The 19,996-nt window shown below is 41.3% G+C and overlaps 2 protein-coding genes across 2 annotated transcripts in view; one reads left to right on the top strand and one right to left on the bottom strand.

The window, feature by feature from the left end:
- Window positions 1-912: 912 nt before the first annotated feature.
- ddx59 (DEAD (Asp-Glu-Ala-Asp) box polypeptide 59) lies at window positions 913-7,508 on the bottom strand. The gene is made up of 8 exons (XM_061078077.1): window positions 7,469-7,508; window positions 5,901-7,057; window positions 4,153-4,335; window positions 3,944-4,033; window positions 3,282-3,533; window positions 2,099-2,251; window positions 1,452-1,580; window positions 913-1,261 (listed from the first exon to the last, which is right to left on the bottom strand). The coding sequence occupies exons 2-8, from the start codon at window positions 7,035-7,037 to the stop codon at window positions 1,001-1,003; spliced, it is 2,205 nt and encodes a 734-aa protein (XP_060934060.1). The 5' UTR covers window positions 7,038-7,057; window positions 7,469-7,508; the 3' UTR covers window positions 913-1,000.
- Window positions 7,509-9,345: 1,837 nt separating this feature from the next.
- camsap2a (calmodulin regulated spectrin-associated protein family, member 2a) overlaps window positions 9,346-19,996 on the top strand; it is a 45,404-nt gene continuing 34,753 nt past the window's right edge. Inside the window, exons 1-2 of the mRNA XM_061078409.1 lie at window positions 9,346-9,466; window positions 13,764-14,023. Of these exons, the coding sequence (XP_060934392.1) occupies window positions 9,346-9,466; window positions 13,764-14,023 (381 nt within the window). The remainder of the gene's footprint in view (window positions 9,467-13,763; window positions 14,024-19,996) is intronic.

Below are 19,996 nucleotides of genomic sequence, written 5' to 3'. Positions count from 1 at the left end.
AATTTCAAACCGTCTCCTCCGCTGACAGCTGATTGGCTGAATTCGCGGAAGTCTTTACGTCACCACATACGTCAAAGTAGATGTGTACCCGAGACTGACGCTAGGTGGCAGCATGGTTCTACTGATGTGAGCACATTGTTGAAGTGTAAACAAATGAGATCTGCAGTTACTCATGTTTTCTTTTTCTAAAATTAGCACTTTACCGTTGGAAAAGTGACGTAATCTTTATAGTTTCCACATAAACTGTGACATATGTTTGAAAATGAATGAAGTTGAGCCATGAATTAGGTTTAACACTAAATTTGAGTCTTGGGTTGGAAAAAATAGGGTCACAAACTGATTATTTGTATAATATGTAATATTTGATCACTTTTAAATAACACGAGTAGTTTTTCTTTCTTGGACTCAACGATCACAATCAACCAGACATTATGAGAGGAACAGTCGGTCGGTACAGGCTCGAGAAATACTCTGATACCCTTCATAAGAGCAACAGTCAGCCTGAAAACGTTTGTGTTGTGGTTAATATTTCTGTTTTTTCATCTTCATGTGTTTTTTGTCTGTTTAGTCATTTTCTATCCACGTCTCATGTCTCTATGGTCACTGCATGCCTGTTAAAAAAGTAATTTTGTCTCTATTTAATCCCTGTTTTAATGTTTGCAGTTGTTGGCATCTGTTTTTTGCATTTTCGAAAGTTTTTTACAAGGGATTAAAACAACAATTTCTCTCAACATAAGTGTGGACCTGAAACTATGGAGTTGCAGTATTTTAATATCAACATCTGTTTTTTTTAAAACAGAAAAACCTATTTAAAACAGTATTTAAGTTCACCATATAAAAGACTGTCCATTCGCTGGATGATTGATGTCTTTACGTTGAATACATTATCAACACGAGTGATTTTCCACAAAATATAAATCAATGAATTTATTTTTTCAAGTGAAAATGTACAAAACAAACATTCAGCCTTTCTTCAATAAATAGACAGCAGCTTCTTCAGCTACTTCTTGCGCCGGTCGTGTTTCCTGATGATGTCTATGAGGTTGTTCTTAGTGACCAGTATGTCCTCACTCTCGCATTTTTTCTTGTGTTTTTCCCTCCTCTGCTGCTCGTGGAGGTAGGGGGAGTTTAGGAGCTGGGGGGGCAGGATGGACCCGGTGGGTTTCACCCGGTTCACCACCTCCAGGAACAGCCGCTTGTTGTTGTTGTTGACAAAAGAAATGGCTGTTCCCCTGTGTCCAAGTCGACCTGCTCTGCCCACCTGGATGGAAAAGAAGCAACGTGTGAATAGAATCCTTTTAGTTTGCCTGCCATATTATGTATCAGGCATTAATGATGCAATTAAAGATTGAATTGTTAGCCAATGTTCTGAATCAATTAATTTCGAATTAAAAAAAAATATATATTGCTGCTGCAAAGATGAATTCCTTCTCACATCAGGCTTTACTAACCTGATGGACATACTCGTCCATTGTGTTTGACATGTCAAAGTTCACCACCAGTCTGACGTTGACCAGGTCCAGTCCTCTGCCCAACACTCCTGTGCTGATCACCACCTCAAAGTCTCCTTCCAGAAGACCCTGGAGACACAGCACAGCACATTTCACCCGGTCAGACATTTTTAGTACAATCAACACTCTACATAGATTGTGAATGTTATGAATGAACACATTTCATCAATCTGCAACTTGATTCTAAGGAATTCAAATTTAACTTGGCTGTATGTTGCAGCCTCGTGCCTTGTATTAGCTCAGACAGAGTAAATAAGCAAGTCAATTTATATTTGATCTACTTTTGTGTGGTTCCATAATTAAACCTGGATCACGTTGGGACTTGTCTAATCCACGTGTTTAATTTGGGAGTTACTGTTTCTACAGAAGATTTGAAATAAGGGCTTGTCTGACCTTTTTTCTTTAGAATAGTACGCTGAGTCAATTAATCACTTTGAGTTCTTTCAACTTTAACATAATGGTTAAATCCTGGCACATTCAATGTACTGACAAGAGCAACACTGGTTAGTTTGGCTGTTGTGTTCAGCTACAGGAGCACTGCTGTTTATCCACTCGACTGTGCATGTTCTGGCTGCCATCGGACTCACCCTGAGGATGCGGTTGCGTTCCCATTGGCTCTTGTCAGAGTGGATTGCCACTGTGTTGAGTCCCATCACCTTGGTGACAGCCTCGCACAGCAGATCGGCCCCCTGTTTACAGTCGACAAACACCACCACAGGGGGGTGGTAGAGCTTACTGTCCTGCAGAGCCACAAGGAAAAACACAGAAGCAAGGCAGGAGATGTGATTAAAAACATTTACAACAGTTTTATATTTCTACTTTAAACAAATTTTAGTAGTAGATGTTTTAGGGTAAAAAAAATGTAAGCAAAGGGTTGCTTTAATTGCATTTATTTGACCTTAATTGTGACGAGGTAGCCTTTCAAAGGCTAAATAAATGATTTTGACTTTCCTGCATTATTCTTCTCTCATCTCTTAGTCAATTGATTTGGCTCAAATTTGTGGGAACACACTGACTTTCTGATTTTAGCTTAAGTCAATTTTCAGCTGCTTGGGGATTCCAGGGTAGTGTCCGCTTTTGGTTTTTCTCTGGGTGTCCCTTCCAAATTCAGTAACAGCCCAGTGATCCTACTGGAATCCTGCAGTACCCACCCAGTATGTCAAGGTTCAGTGACAGTCCAGGATTAAATAACAAAAGTCATGAAATAAGAAGAATAATCTTCCTCTACACAAAAGACGTCTCGTCCGTTACTCACACTTCTTCACTGGGTTTAGTAAAGCAGACTCATCCTGTGCTGCGTAGTGTTAATGGTACAAGTCATTGCTGGGATTCCTGGAGTGGTGCCATGGCTCACGGCCCACCCATTTCCTCCAGACTGGGGCCAGGGCGGCAGCAATGGCTGTCTAAATATGGTGTAGTGGGGAGACCGGACTGTGGAGCTTAAGGAATTCCCAGCGTTAAACAGCCAGTTAATAAAATACTGCGCTGGTACTGGTCCATGTGAAGCTGACCGATAAAGCCACTATAAGGTCAATATATGAAAAAACAAACACTTTCTGTCTTTGTCCCGAGCAGAGCACTTTCCTGGTTCTCCAGGAAGCTACAAAAACTGCTGACCAGTAAAAGAAAGCAATGTTTGGAAGTGGAAGTGCAGGGCTTAGTGATACTCCACCCAAAATCTTGCTACTGAGAACCAGACTTGCTGACCAAAACAGAAACAATCTTTTAGCCAAATTGTGATTTAAACGACCTGAAGAGGTCACAACTCACATTAAGAATCTCGAACAGCTTCTTCTTCTTGGAGGGTTCCTCTACCCACAGCAGGATTTGCCTGACGTTGGAACAGGGCTGGTTCTTCTCTCCGATGACAATACGCACTGGGTCACGCACTAGACGAGCAGCCAGCTCCTCTGTCCCTTTTGGGATAGTGGCCGAAGCCAGCAGAGTCTGGTGCTCTTCTGGGACTTGTTTGAGAACCTCCAGCACCTGCTGCTGGAAGCCCATCTTCAACATGGTGTCCACCTACAGGAAACACAGCAAATACATACTGTTAAAGCCCTTTCTGCAAAGTCAAAGACTTTTCATTACTACTGTGTGAAATCTTAAATGTTAAAGCATTTATTAGGATATGATGTGACTTAACTCTAAATTAGTAATCAGAGCCATTTTATGCTCAATATCATGTCAAATTTTAATTCCTGCAAAATCACAAGAACTGGATGTTGGATACAGAGTGCATCAATGTGCTAAATCATTACTCTTTGATAGATACAATTTATTTAAAAAAAGTACTGATACTAAAATAAAACCCAATCATTCAACCTTATAGACCCTTTGTCCTAAAATACACCAAATTCTACATTTGTTTCAATGCTGATGGCACTTTAAGGTCTGAACTTCATAAAATATGAGCTGCAGTGCGTTTGTCGAACCTCATCAACCACCACGATCTTCACTGTGTCCAGCGTCACTGCTTTCTGCCTCAAGATCTCAAGGAGTCGCCCAGGGGTGGCTATAACGATCTAATGGGTTTAGAGGAAGAACATTGCATTGACAAAGCTGAATAATCAAATCAATATATAACACAATGTTGTGATTAATAAAATGAGAAAACACTTTGATAATAGTGGTTGCATTGTACTTTGATGCTGGCTTTGAGGCGGTGGAGCTGTTGGGGAAGTGGCATGCCGCCCACCAGTAGGGCAGTCCTCATGTTGGGGATGCACATCACCAGCTCCTTGGCCTGCCTCTCTATCTGAATGGCCAGTTCTCTGGTGGGGGTCAGGATCAGAGCCATGGGGCTTTGCACACTGCTCGCTGGTTTCTAGAAAAAATAATAATAACAGAACGCTTACAGCAAGTGAATACATACGAAAAGCCCAAACACCTGTAGATGAACAGACGGATGTAGCAAGAAACATGTGTGCACAGGTTAACATTCCATCACGCCTCTGTACGGCTCAACGATCAATGGATCCTCGTCGCTAAAAATCCCATTTGATGCACTGTGACTGTAAGTAGTTTGATAATGAATAAAATAAAATCTGAAATTTAAAAACAGCCAATTTACGCTTTAAATCAGGAAACCACGTGAGTGTTGATCCTAACATCAGCAGCAAACACTCACTACGTTTACATGATGGCATAAACCCGATTTCGGCTGAAGCCCGGTTTCTCTATTCATGGGGGGTTAACTGCTCTATCTCAGGGTACATGGCACTGAGAAATCCGAGTCTTGTCCGAAAGCATTTCATACCCCGCTACGATAGGTGGAGCTGTTTTCATTACAGCTAGTGGTGATACAGCGCGGGAGGGAGGGGGGAGGCAGGATCTCAAGCATGCGCAAAGACGTCATCTCCAGTTGTTGTCTAGCTTCCAGAGTTACATGCGCGCGTTGTCCGATATACAGCCAAATCCGATCGCTTATCTGGGGGTGGTTATCCGACTTCAGTCGGACACAAGAAATCTAGATTTGTGGAGTTACATGAAATGGATCTTCGATTTAAACCCGACAACGCCAGAAATCGGGTTTCAATCGGACACATGTAACCGCAGTGACTGAGAGCTGAAAATATTTGTGCTGAAACAGTAGGGACGGGAATCGGCAGGGACCTCCCGATACGATACTATCACGATACTTAGGTGGCGATACGATATGTATTGCGATTTCTGTGGGTATTGCAATTCTGTAAGTATTGCGATTCGATATTACGATTTCCTGGGATTTCTTTTGGTTATTTTTTTTTTAAATACTGGATCATGGAAAAATGTTGAATCCTACCTTCAAATACAACAGTCAAATTCACTTAGAGCTTTACAAGCTTCATTTCAAATATTAACATTAACTTAATGACTGCCGGCCGGGCAGCCAATATAGAAAATAAATAAAAATGTGCCCTTTTATTGTATAGCCCCTGTCAACTGCACACAAACTGACAGATTAAGAAATGTATGCCACTTAAGCTTCTTTTAAACAATAAATAAAAGGTTATTTAAATAGAATGAATAAAAGTTTATTTAGAATATAGACTTTGAAATAAACAAAAAGTAGGCTATTGTTGTTTGCATGTAGGCGATGCAAAGCCAGTGCTTGGGTATGTTTAGATTCTTGTGCAAAAACGAGAGCTGGTCAACATGCTCTGGGGTGATGTTGCCCCCCCGTATAAACCAATAAATATGTTTAAAAAAAAAAAAAAAATCGATTTGGGAGGCAGCATGGCGATTTAAAATCGTCATTCACAAGAATCGCGATTTGTAACTGAATCGATTTTTCCCCATATCCCTATGAAACAGCTCATAATGTGAATTGAAGTAGATTTGTGTGAATGAAATGCAACAAAAGATACTTAGGAGAAAATAATAATTCTTTCTTCAGCTGCACTGGTTTACCTCGAGTGCTCTGACCACCACCGGCAGCAGGAAGGCCACAGTCTTCCCTGAGCCCGTGTCCGCACTGGCAATCACGTCCCTGCCACTGAGACCCACCGGCACCATCTGCATCTGGACCGGCGTGGGCGCCTCGTAGCCCGCCTTCTTCAGGTTCCCGCTCAGCGTGGCGGGGAAGCCACAGTGCTCGAACTCCACGATGGGCCTCCTGACATCATCGCCCTGCGTGTCAATGGCGAGCTCCTTCTTTATCCGCTGCACCTGTTCGTCCGTCAGGCCTGCTATGAATCGATCTTCACTGTAGGAATACTCTGCTTCACCTTCACCCACTGCACCTGCTTCACCTGCTTCACCTGCTTCACCTGCTTCACCTGTTTCACCTGTAGGCGCCCGGGGTTGAGTCTGTCCACCCCCACCAGCGTCCTTACGGGTAAACACATCTGCCCCGGTGCCCATCCCCATCTGCAGCAGATGTTTGGCTTTGCATTCGAGACTGCAAACGTCGTTGTCGGTGCTGTCACAGATGTACTCCCCATAGCGACCACACATCACGCAGACAGGCTCCCCCGGCTCGGGCCATCTCTGGCTCTTTCTGAATGATTTCACCGGCTCCTCTTCTTCTTCCTCCTCCTCCTCTTCTTCTTCACCAGAGGAAGATTTGAGTCCATCTACATGTACTGAGCTCTCTGTCAAAGCTGCAGAGTCTCCACTAGCTTGATTTGTCTCATCCTGTACTTTCACATCTTCATATTCCTTCTCCTCGTGAACAGGTGCCTCTGAGCTCCTCTCTTCTTTCCTCTTGTCCTCTTCTATCTTGCTTTTCACATCTTCATATGCCTCCTCTTTGTGAACAGGTTCCTCTGAGCTCCTCTCTTCTTTCCTCTTGTCCTCTTCTATCTTGCTTTTCACATCTTCATATGCCTCCTCCTCGTGAAAAGGTGCCTCTGAGCTCCTCTCTTCTTTCCTCTTGTCCTCTTCTATCTTGCTTTTCACATCTTCATATGCCTCCTCTTTGTGAACAGGTGCCTCTGAACTCCTCTCTTCTTTTCTCTTGTCCTCTTCTATCTTGCGTTTCTTAATCACAGTCTGTCCTGAGGTCTGGGCCGGTCTCTTCACCTTCAGGGCTCTTGGCATAAACATGGTTTTGAGGGATTATTAACCTGTGAACAACAACAGCAAACACCAGAAGTTAACGTAATGGATTTGGTTTGAAGTTTTCCTAATGGTGGGAAATTAATATGTCAGCATATTAGACAAAGAATGGGTAAATAAAACAATTAGCTCACAAACAAAGGTAAAATAAGATTGGACATATTATCTGCATGTTAAATCCACCTTAAGAACTGGCTAAAAGTCATATTCTCTGTGGTTTAACACATTAACCACATTACAGTCACACAAAGACAAACAAAATACAAGAATGTTTCTGAAAACGAGTCAAACGTTTCCACATTTTCGTCTAATTTGCATTTTCAAACCACAGTTCTGCCACAGCGAGCTACGGTTAGCATGCTAGCTGCTAGCTAAGTTGTTTCCATACGAAATAAACACAAACACACGCACACTCTTACCTTCCTGCGTCAAATACTCCAACGGTTCACAACATTGTCTGACGCACACTGATGACGCACGACCGCTTTTAACTCTGGGATGTGTAGTTTTATAGAGTAACCATTTGTGCTGAGCCTCACTCAAGGCTTTCTTTAAAACAGATTTACATCAACGTTATGATTTAATTTACAAAAACGTGTTTATTATTTGAACTTTATTAAATTAAGGTATTTCACTTATAATTTTTCATATTGTGAATATAGTGAATAGAATAGAAGAGAAGATAATCTGTCAAATATACATGAGGATTAAACTAGTCTGCGATAAAAAGCAATATAAATAGACAGTAAGGTTTGTGATAAATGTGTGGTGTATGTAAAACACAATAATAATATTATGAATAATTGGTTTTCATGTTGGACAACAAATAATGTATCAAGCTTCCATCATTCTTCTCTGTTTAATTCCCTGCATGATGTTCTCTTTTTGTGCCATACTCAAGTTTTCATTGTAAACTTTTCCATTCGTACTGTCAGAGTTGCAGTAGGCTTGTTACACATTACAATGTACTTCTGACCTGTTGTGATCAATATGTGCTGGAACTCTTGTAATCTGAAAGGATGGATCTATATGGAAGGTAAAAGCAGGACAGATTTGTAAAATGTATCAATAATCAGTAGTTAAAATAATGCAATTAAAATCCTGTAGTTTATTGTCCAGTAAAACTAGGGCTGGGCGATGTAATACATATTTATTCTAAGTTAAAGGACAGATTTTTGCTTTTTTAAAAAAAAACTGGATAGAGATTAATGATGTATTATACTCCATTCTGCTTGCACAGTGCAATTCGCATTATATCGATATGTATTGGACTCTTGGTGTTGCTACTAATGCAAATCATATTTAAACAATTATATATATTGTTTGATTGCCCAGCCTTGTACTTTAATTCCACTTTGGCTCATCTGTTATATCAGAATACATATAAAAAAATATTTGTTCAGTTTTCTTTTTATTGAAGATTGCACACATATAACACAGTAGAAAACATTCTTCATTCTCATTTCATTTCATAATAATAATGACAACATAACATACGACCAAGAAAAAGTAAGAAATAAAAATAGTAATACGAAGTGTTTGAGATAATATGGTGGCCTATTTTGTTTGTTGTTATCGTAGAAACTGATAAATGTTTGATACTAAAGTCAAAATAACTGAATGTGTGTGTGGGGGGGGTGGACTTCCTTTTAAAACTATTTAGAGTAGAGACATTTAAATAATTCAATATTTTTCAGAAAGAGCATCTTACAGATGTATCTACTGTAAAGTCGGATACGTGAGCTTGGTTCAAACCAACAAATCTAAAGAAAAATCTAAAAAGTGCCAACATTCCCGACAGTAACCGAAGATGTCTCCCGCGCATGCGCAGCACGCAACAAAAGGTGCGGGAGCCTCAGTGCGGCAGGAAAACCGCAACACGGCACCGAGGACTCGACCAGGAGACACACACTGGAGACACAACTGGAGTCAACACAACAACACGGGGACATGTCTCCACAGACTCCACAGAATGGAAGTGGATCTGTCTCCATGCAGCTTTTCCTCTGAAGCCCCAGGAAACCTCCCCCCCCCTGGCTCGGTCCGTGTCCTCCTCTGGTGCAGGGACAGAATGGATGAGGGGAGAAAAGACACAATGACGAGGGACTGAGGAAACACACAAACAGGAGAAGACAACACGTTTTCATGTGGAGCCAGTGAGGGAGAATCTGTGCGTAATCTGTGCGTAAAACTGTGTGTGCATCTCTTCCACGTATTGTTCCACCACGAAGAAGAAGAAACCAGATTCCAGCGGTGAGATGCTCTGATGCTGGGTTCACAGACCCGGGTCGGAAACATGGGAGAAGTTCAGAGGAGCTTCCAGGCTCCGGCGGTGAAGTCCTTCGAGCACTACGACTTCTCCAGAGCCAAGATCTGCTGCAGCCTGACGTGGCTGGTGGCCAGGGCGCACGGCTCAGGTAGGGCTCCAGACCCCGGTCACCTGCAGGCTGCATGGAGGCTCAACTCCATGTCGGGTTTTTAATGAATTAATCCCAAATCTGAACAGTTCTCAATCAATCAGCAAGCACTTTGCTGAGAGGTGGGTGGAAAACAAGAGAGGTGTGGATGTAGGGGGAGAAAGAGAGAGAGAGAGAGAGAGAGAGAGAACAGGGACTGTTGTGTAACCATCATATTCAGATGTCAGACTGGTTATCATGGAAATAATAATAAGTCCTGTTTATAGATGGATTGATGCTTTTAATGATAGCACCACCATTTAGTCAAAACAATAATAACAACACATAGTTGTTGAGTAGTGTTAGATCTGGATCCTGCAGCTCTGGAGTCAGAGATAAAAGTCCAATATCTATAGATTTTGATTTTTTTAGATATTTAGTTTGCATTGTGGAAACACTGTGAAGAGGTTTAACATATTATTAATCACAAATCTCAACAGTTCCCAATCAATGAGCAAGCACTTTGCTGAGAGGTGGGTGGACAACAGGGGGGGAGAGGGGGGGATGTATGGGGAGAAAGAGAAAGAGAGAGAGAGAGAGAACACGGACTGTTGTGTAACCATCATATTCAGATGTCAGACTGGTTATCATGGAAATAATAATAAGTCCTGTTTATAGATGTATTGATGCTTTTAATGATAGCAGCACCAGTTAGTCAATACAATTATAACAACAATACTAATACATAGTTGTTGAGTTAGATCTGGATCCTGCAGCTCTGGATTCAGAGATACCTGCAGAATAATAAAGAGAGAGATTGATATCGGGTGTGTTTATGTTTATTGTGTTGTTTGTTTTTATATCCATGTGTGGCAACATCAAATGGCAGCAGAACCTTGTGCAACAAATGGATTATTTGTGTGTAGTGAGTCTTACAATGAGGGCTGGGCAGTAATACATTGCTTATGCATTGGAGAAACACTGTGAGGAGGTGTAATACATAATTGATCCACCTCAGATTCATAAAACGTTTTTTCTGTGGATCAAGTGTTTGTCATTCTCTGTTCATGAAGAAGAGTTTTAAACCACAATCTTCAGTCAGGAGCTAAAATCATTCCATTCCATCATTGCAAATTTCTTTAGTAACCGTAATAACTGAAGTCCAATATCTATAGATTTTGATTTTTTTAGATATTTATTTTGCATTGTGGAAACACTGTGAAGAGGTTTAACATATTATTGATTGACCTCATATTTGTAAAATGTTTTGTGTGTCATCATGTAAGAGAAATCCTTCACTCACAAGTCTTTAAACTTCCATGTCCATTAGAGACCTCATGGACGATATCTGGGGCCACAGTGTTTTTCCATCTTTTTTCTGGTTCATGAGCAATGTTGCTTTGTGTTGCTGCTTTGGACCAAAATGAATTCCCTGTTGTGACAGACAATAAATATAAACATCCCATGAGGGAAGAAAAAAAGCTATTTGCTGTAACCGAACCCAGAGATCAATACATGTTGTGTCTATTTAGTGAGAAGGGAGTTCACCGTGTAGAACTGAAGCTGTCCCATAATTATGTCACCTTCAGGGTGGGCATGTTCAGAAACATCACTCGTGGGATGTTTCATAATTTGTCAGCAGGGTATGTAGCACACAGAGGTTGTTTTAATTTGGATTAAATGAGCCTCAATGAGCAGCAGTTTGAGTTTAAATGATGCCACACAGTATGAGTGAGGACTTGCTCCACATGCCGTGAAATGAAAGGGATTTGGGTCTAAAGCTGCGTGTTTAGAAATCAAAGCGTCATGGTTTATTGCTGCAGGCGAGTCACTCTCAATACGGTACGACAGTCATCGTCCAGCAGTGATTCTTTACCAGGCTAAATACAATGCTGGGTTTTGGACATTTTAATTTGGAGCTATGAACCATACAGTGCAGATCTGTGGGAGAATTATTCACTCTTAGTCGTGATAATAGAATTTGTATGTTTTGCCCAATTTCTCCAAAAACATGATAGATTAATTTAAAGAGAATGTTGGTCCATGTGGAGAACAGCTCCTACATGTATCCCTCGAGAGCAGATGGAAAAAAAGCATTACATCTTAGTAAGGGAGCCTCTTTTGTTATATACGTTCTATGACTTCACAGTTAATGTACTGTAAATGACAGTATACAAACATCTATTCAGGTGAATCAGAGTCAGTTTATCTGTTAGATTCTGTGCTCTGGCACTGTTCATTTTTCATTCATTTTATTATTTGCTGCAATCCCCATTCAGCCTGTATCACCAATTCAAACAAAATGGTACTCTGCCCATGTCCTTTTGCAGCTGTGGTGTAACAGCGCAGTAAAACATGAAATCTCTTGCACATCCTCTGTGTGTTTTCAATCAGGACTAAATGAAATGGGCTGAATCCAGAGACGCAGCCCCTCCAGAGAGAGGATGAGGGGGAGTGCAAGAAAAAAGAGAGAGCGCAGGCTCGTCTCCAGATCTCTTCCTACACTGCTCTCAATGCTTCACATGCATCCTCCTCATTACACAGATGCAGGAGTGCATCAGTAAAGTGAAGTATGTGCAATAAGCCAGAGGAACAGCAGGGAGATTCCATCAAATACTATCAAACAGCACGTTGTTAATGGACCACACAACTCCAGTCAATAAGCAGAGCTCAGCAAATAATTCATTGTGACCAGAAGTGAAACCTCAGCAAATCAGAGATGTTCTCTGTATTTCCTTTACAAGTCCTTCACAGGTGCCCCTGAGCAAGGCATTACACTCCAAACATCTGTGGCTTTACTCTGTCAAACAATCGAAAACTAGAATATTCTGAATGTGAAACAGTTTTGCAGTAGAAGTCGCACCTTCCTGCATAAATAAAGCTTGAAATAAAACCTAATTTAATATGTGAATACTTGACAAGTTGTGGTTACATTTTCTTGATAGTATTTTATTTAATGTACATCTGATTGAATAGTTGCACACTGAGTTTTCTGTCTGGATTAATGGCAACACTGCTTGTGTAGTTGTTCCGGGTTGATAGTATATTGAATCACAGTGTCAGCATGTAGCACGGTGAGAAAACAACTGAATAGAAAAGCCTGCAGGTTGAAAAACAACATGAAATAAAATGTAACTTGTTTCTGAGCAGGCTGCAGACAAACTAACAACTCCAGGGCTATTGATCTGTAGCTCAGCCTGACCTCTGATCCCTGACCTCCCTGTGGAGGATGAGGGGGGAGGGGTAGTATTAACAACAGCATTAAGATAATTAACCTTCAGGAAAAGCATAAATCCTAAATAGCTGTTTTTGTCATCTGCGTTTCAGTTTCATAATCCGAGTCCTTCTGTATTACGATGACCTTGTTGATAATAGTTAAGTCTAAGCAGGTGATTCACTGTGTGTGTGTGTGTGTGTGTGTGTGTGTGTGTGTGTGTGTGTGTGTGTGTGTGTGTGTGTGTGTGTGTGTGTGTGTGTGTGTCTGTGTGTGTGTGTGTGTGTGTGTGTGTGTGTGTGTGCTCACCACATGTAAAGGTTTCCTCTGCGCACACACATGCAATATTACAATTTCATTGTCCTTCTGCTGACACAGTAATATGCTCTGCATCTGGAGTATATGCAGATGCTCTGTGTGTGTGAGTGTGTTTTGTGTGCAGCATCTCATTTGAAAGTATTACTATTTAATCATAATGTGGATAAATAGGGACTCGCTTTGGCTCAGCTATTCTGTACAAAAGCGATGCTCTCTCTTTTCAAGCAGTAGTTTTCAGCAAACGCCATCACAAAGATATGAGACAAAAGCGAGTAAAAATATATATATATATATTCGTAGACTCTTGCCCTGCAGTGGACTCAAACACACACACACACACACACACACACACACACACACACAGGTTCAGTCTTTGAAGAGGCAGGCTGTGAGAGGGGTGTTCCCAGGGAGCTGGAAGTTGCAGATATACAGACAAGAGATGAATGGATTGGGTTCCATCTATGCTGCAGTTGCTATAGCAACGCTGAGGTCTAGTCACATGTGTTTATGTCAAGATATTGTCGAAGCATGAGGAAGAAATGCAGCAGAGTTGTCAAATTAAAGTTCTGTTCGAGAGAATCATGGTCACTGAGGGGGAAGATCTCTAATAAAAATAAAGCTGCCGTCACTACTACATTTCATGTATTGTCTGTATTTTAGAACATGAACTGAAATATGTTTCCCTGGTGTCCCCTGCCTTCTCTTTTTGTTTGAACTGCTGATGGGAATTACAATACGCCTCAAAATAAACACACTAATTGCGTTAATTCCTTCTCCCTCATACAGACTGTATCCCAACAGACCTCAAGGATCCCTTCTACATAGACCAATACGAGCAAGAGCACCTGAAGCCTCCTGTGACCAGCCTCCTGCTGTCTGCCGACCTTTACTGCAGGGCCGGCAGCCTCATCCTGAAGAGCGACGCCTCCAAGCCCCTGCTGGGCCATGAGGCCGTGATCCAGGCGCTGGCCCAGCGAGGACTCTACATCATGGACCAGGAGAGACTGGTCACCGAAAGAGACCTTCGAAAGAGGCCTCTGCAAATGGTAGGGGAGATTTGTGATAATTTTTTTTGCATGATATACAATAATAATTGTGTTGGCATGAACACACAAAAACCCTCATCTTCTTCAATCAAGTTGTGAATATGTCATAGTCTTCATCCAGCTCTCCGTTTCGAGTATTTGTAGCAAAGAGGTTTTGTCTCTGTTTCCTCAGTCCCTGAGGCATGTTTCAGGGACAAATCTCATTCCTCATTTTATCTTCGGTATTTTAAACTTTACTTCACCTGGAACAAGGACATTCTAGAGTAGCAGGTTACAAGAAAAGGAAAAAACGCCCCCATTTCTGCTTCCATGCATTCGTGTACAAACCCTTAATGCGGCATATTCTCTAATCAAGTGCCATACAGACATTGCAAAATAAGTTTTGCACTGGAATATCTTCAGCCAAACTATTTTATTTAGAAAAAAGTTAGCACAGGTACCTAGAAAACATTTAATAAGCCTTTAAGCGTACAACTGGCAGTATGCAGTGTCTGGGTGGAAAATGCACAGAGGTCAGTGCAAGTCTGGAAGCAGCTTTTGAAAAACTCATCACTTTAATAGAGAAGAAAAAGTATCTACGTTTCCATTAACTGTGGATAATATGAACAGTTAAAAAAACTAAACAAATGTAAACAAAGAAAAGTATAACCCAAAAAACTACTGTGTGAGGTGACAATTAAAAACAACACAGAGGTGGTATCGCTGTACTTACTCACCCCACAGATTTCAAAGACTGTCTTGAGATCCAAGCTGAAAATGTTTCTAGTTACAAGCTGAGTTAAACCTTGAGGCTTAAACTTCACAGTGTGTGTGTGTGTGTGAGTGTGTCTTTGTCATCTCTCACTATCCTAATAGTCCATGTCTGTCTCTCTGTACTGGATGTCACCCCAGAGGAGACTTTGTAGGCAGCCTATTGAGTCAGAAAGAGGGACCCTCATTATTTTGGGGCAAATTCTCAATGGGAGTCTTTATTGCTTCAGCGAGTTGCAATTGAGACGTGATTAGCGCACAGTATGCCTGCAGTCTGTTTGTAGAGTCTCGCTGGGTTTGATTTCCCTTCCATGCTAATTCAAAAGTTATTTAAGTTTTGTACGGGTTTACAGTGTAACACACGAAATTATTTTCACTTTTTTATTGTTTTATCTTGAAATCCTAAGCTGAGTAAGGATTAACACATTTAACTAGACACAGGTTATGACTGTCTGAACGGTTTGTCAGAGAGTAACTGTTTGTGTGTGTGTGACTGAGCAGGTTGCTGTGAATGTGAGAATTAGCTGCTAGAGGGTTTTTTCATTTTCTCAACCTGCCTTCTGCGATTGGTTATTTCAAACTCATACCCTGCACGACTCGTGTCCTTCTTCCTCCTTTGCCATCACCCTCTCATCGTCTTTTCTCTCTGTCTTCCTTTACGTCTTCTGGCTATTCCACACAGTTTCACGCTCTCTTAATACTTATTACTTATCTTTCTCCTTCTTGCCCTTCACTCCTCATCCTTCCCTCACGCATGCTCTCTGCTCTTCTCTTCTTCCTCAGTCATTTCCATCCTCCTTTTTTTTTTTAATGCTCTCCGCTCAATCTTACCCGTCTCTTCCATCACCTTCTTTCTCACTTCACTTCTCTCCTTTCATATCATTTTGTATTTTTACCTTTTCAATTCTTTCTTCCAGCACCATCTCTGTCTCTAGCAGAAACAGTGGTTGTTTTTTCTTCCACTGTCTGCTATGGATTTCAGGGGCAGTTTTAATTAAGATATTTCACACACATCAAAACTGAATCCTTGCTATTTTCAATGCAGCACATTTAAAAACTGATTAATTCAGAGCACATAGCATGAATTCTGGACGCACAGAAACTTCACATTGCACATATCTGTTTTCTATTGTTTATAATATTCATCTGTTGTTACGTACCTTTATATTTTCATATTTGTTCGTATGCACAAACACAAACGCAGAAAATTCCTTGTATGTGTAACCCTGCTTGGCAATTAGTCCGGATTCTTGGAATCAATTGCAACATCCTCTAAGAAATCGCTGTATTTCTTCATTTTCTGTGTTTTTAATATTTGCGATGAGCTTGTAAACCTCAATGAGAGACACTTTTATGTGCATTACCTGCCGCACATTGGAATGACAGCCCTGGTGTAGGCTCCTCTATTATTCAGAGACTGTTTCAACCTCCAGCTCGGCTGATAAGGTGACTGTCCATGCAGGCTGAGCTCTGTGGGGGTGTGGTGCAGAGCAGAAACAACAAAAAGAGATTTATAGAGCGTGGTTTGACGGCTTAAGAGGTTTTTCCCAAAATAAAAACATGACTGGTTTTTATTCCTGAACCATTGAAAGAAAAGCCCCTAACTGCCTTTGTAACTGTAAGCTGCTCCGGATAAGTGGGCCAGCAACGTCAAAATTAAATGCTGCTTCCTGGCATTTTAGCTAAAGCATCATGTTTTTTTTTTTAACTCAGCAGTTTGCATAAAGAATAATGTTCAAGCTAAGCAACTTTAGAGAATGTTCCAGGGAGTTTGAGCACGATGCTGACGTTTTGTCCGTCATCATGTGTTTTTATAACAAAGCATATTTACTGACATTTTCATTGGGCTGCCAAATTCATTTCACATCGCAGTCCTATTGTTTCTGTCACCGTTCCACCCACTCGTCCCTGTGTCTTCAGCCATGTGACGTGTTCCCACATGTGAAGACGCAGGCACCAAAGTGCGCTCGCCGCCCACTCCGTTGCCTACGCACACTCTGTATCGCTGACACCGTCCTCCACCTGTAGTGCTCACAGAGAGAGAGAAATGTGGTCGTGGGCTGCGGATTCGAAAATATTATTCTTGTGTTATACATTAGAGCCCACGAAGCCTCACTGTTAACGTAACAACATGTAGAAGTCTTTTTCTAAAGGATTAAATTGCAAAGCAAAACACACAAGAAACAATCAAATAAATAATACTTGTGTCTGTTGCGAATAGGGATATTATATATACTGTATTTCAATAACATATAGCATAGGCATGTGTATCTACATTGCTCACAGAAGTCTTTACTTGTTGGACCTCATTGTGGTCTCGACGGAATCACTGTTATTACTAGAGGCCAAAGCTGGAATGTCAAAGCTTTAATATTTTATAAAGCTGTAGTAAACACTATAGTAATTAAGTGGAGTAACTACAGTGCTACATAAATGAGTGAATGTGCATGCTGTGAATATTTATAGGAAGAGAAGCTTATACGGTTTCTTGGTGATTGGTTATATAGGTGCTCTCTCTGTGGCTTTATGTTATTGGAGCCATATTACAGGTTCATTGTAATGTGCAAGATAATCCTTTCAAACCCAACCTTAATAGAAAATGCACAACTTGAAACCATAATTCTGCTTAAGAAGGAAAAATCAACAAAAATTAACTTATTCGTTACTAATTTGAAATTGTGGGATAAATTGTATTAACATATACGGCGAAATTCATGACAGCACCAATGTGACATGGACTGGCTAAATTCTGTTTCTCAGTTCAGTTTCACTGTGTGACAGATGGATTCATCCCCCCCATCTATGGCGTAATGAATAGAGGTGAACACACTCCTTCCTGCCCGTCTCCCTCCCTTCTGCTGCCTCCATCACAACTCCTGTTGGGAAGGCGCTCCGTTTCCATGGTTACATTCCAGTAGGCAGTGTGCTGTTCGTGTGTGTGTGTGTGTGTGTGTAGGTGGGGTGCAAGAGTGGGGGTGCTTCTGCTTGCATAGGGTGTATATGCAGTGTAGACGTGCAGCTACGTGCTCTGTGTGTGTGTGTGTGTGTGTGTGTGTGTGTGGTGGGGGTTGTGATAGCGAAGAGCTCTGCCAGGCTCTGAGCCGGAGAACACAGAAATGCCGGATTCATAGAAACGACCAGACGTCATTTCCAAGACGCTGCATCACGCACAAAGACACACGGCCGAGCATGTACAGGATGAGGGACAGAAACTGGCTTCCTCTGTCCTTATTCCTGTTCCCTGCACTTGATCTCACGAACAAAGAGGAGCCGAAGCAGCAGGGTGGAAGAGAAAACCCATCCAAGTACTTTCTGTCCTCGCAGGCCTCGGCAAAGTCACAGCCAGTATGTGACGCCTGACGCCAGCAGCGACTCCCTGGCTGTACAGTATGGATGGTTAGGCAGAGAGCAGATTATGAGATGTCATGTGATGTCCTGAGTCCAGAGCATCTTTCTGTGCTTTACTAGAATTAGACGGTATTATGTAGACTGAATCTTCTTTGTTTGTCTGTGTTTTTGAAAAAGCACAATGTAGGTAAACAGGCTGGATCCACATCAAACCTTGGGATGGTTCTCTGCTTTCTCATCACAGGAGCATGTTTGGGTCGAGGTCTTAAAACACTGCAGACAAGAATGTAACAAAGCAATTTTTATTATGAGCTGATTCAGCAGAGTATGGTAGAATCAATATACAGATATTGTTCATTCTGCACTAAAATGTTTTATATAGGGGAAGAATGCTGCCCTATTTAGGGATATTCAGGTCAGGGCTTTTTTTGTACTTTGAGAGTCTATGAGCTTTGTTTTTGGAGGAAACAGCTCCTGGCTGGGTTTGAGGCATATTGATCCTGAAAGAGGACCCACAAGAGATAAATGGATCAATATCTCCAATACAGAGCAACCTTACCCAGGCTAGAGACCCCCTCGGGGGCAAGGCCTGGAAATAGAAACTGAGGGTGGGAGCCTGCGGTGACTCACTCTGAAGAAGTGAAATCATCTTTTTCTACTATAACTAAGTTATTAATTAATGCTGGAGACACATAACGGTATTAAATAATGTTAAATCTTTGGATCTTGTTACAGCAACTTAAGCTCATTATATTAACAGAGAAAATCTGTATTATTCTCTGTAGAATGTAAAGCAAGGAATTTATAAGATATTATTCTCACACTGCAGCTTTGAAAATGTTTCATTCACCTGATTCTTCTGTTATCTGACTAATGGACTGATGAGGCTGCGATGGCACTAAGCCTATAATGAATTATGCTGCTCCAGATTTGACCATTAAGTGATTTATACAGGAATTCTCTTTCTGTCATTTGTATCGGTCATTCTATGACAACATCATGGGACATGAGCCAAGAAAGAACCCATGAAATTTTTGATATTTTCAATGATTTCCCTGGGGAATGATTCATGGATCTTGATGAAACAAACCCAGCATATTTAGCGGGCTGATGTCTATGACTGTGTGTAATTTGGTGCAAATCCAAATAACAATGCGGATCTATGCGGATTGAAATGGTCTCGTAAGGGGACTGTTGGGCCTTGGCAGAACTACGTGCTCAGATGAGTGCCATTCTAGTCTTTGAATGTTGATTAAAACTTTTCAGAGAAACTTATTTTATATCTCTTTCTCTCCACATGAGCAGATGTCTCATCTCATACAATCATTGTCAACCATGATGCTGAACTGGTAACAGGTCAAACCTGGCAATGCTCTGCAGGTAATCTGCAGCATGGTAGCATTTTTAATGAGTTAAACTAATGCATTTTCCTTTTAATTTAACCCAACATTTGAATCAAACCCCCTTGTACCTCTATCCACACATGATGGAAGGGTGGGGGGGATCCAGGCGTACCTCCAGAGTAGACTGGCTGGTATCCACCATCCTGTCCTCACATAGTGTTCTAAGGTTAGCTTTGAGGTTTCTATATAATTGTTAGGTTGGGTTTGGAGCATATGGAGGGGGAAGGTTATGCAGCTTTAAAGCTCCACTCCCACAACTCATGCCAGACCTCACAGTTGGTATTTTGTGAATCCAAAATGTTTGCCTGGGCATGAGCGCAATTGTGTATGTGAGAGCATTTCTTTTTTTTTAATTTCAGCTCACAACTGGGCAGACTGTGAAAGAAGTCAAGTTAAATCTGCTTCTGAAAAGGGGAAAAGACAGAAAGGGTTTCCCTCATGATAATGGGGGAGTTTGTCCAAAGTCAAACAG

Source organism: Limanda limanda, chromosome 9, assembly GCF_963576545.1.
Source record: "Limanda limanda chromosome 9, fLimLim1.1, whole genome shotgun sequence".
Classification (NCBI taxonomy): domain Eukaryota; kingdom Metazoa; phylum Chordata; class Actinopteri; order Pleuronectiformes; family Pleuronectidae; genus Limanda; species Limanda limanda.
The sequence above is the reverse complement of the archived record's forward strand: the minus strand, read 5'-3'. Positions and strand labels throughout refer to the sequence as shown.

What these genes read in the sequence shown, in the direction of transcription:
- ddx59 (XM_061078077.1), bottom strand. Translation starts at nt 7,037, where the DNA reads ATGTTTATGCCAAGAGCCCTGAAGGTGAAGAGACCGGCCCAGACCTCA. An exon ending in GCCTCAAAGCCAGCATCAAA is followed by an intron (nt 4,034 to 4,152) that starts GTACAATGCAAC and finishes TAAACCCATTAG; the next exon opens with ATCGTTATAGCCACCCCTGG. An exon ending in TGGACGAGTATGTCCATCAG is followed by an intron (nt 1,262 to 1,451) that starts GTTAGTAAAGCC and finishes TTTTCCATCCAG; the next exon opens with GTGGGCAGAGCAGGTCGACT.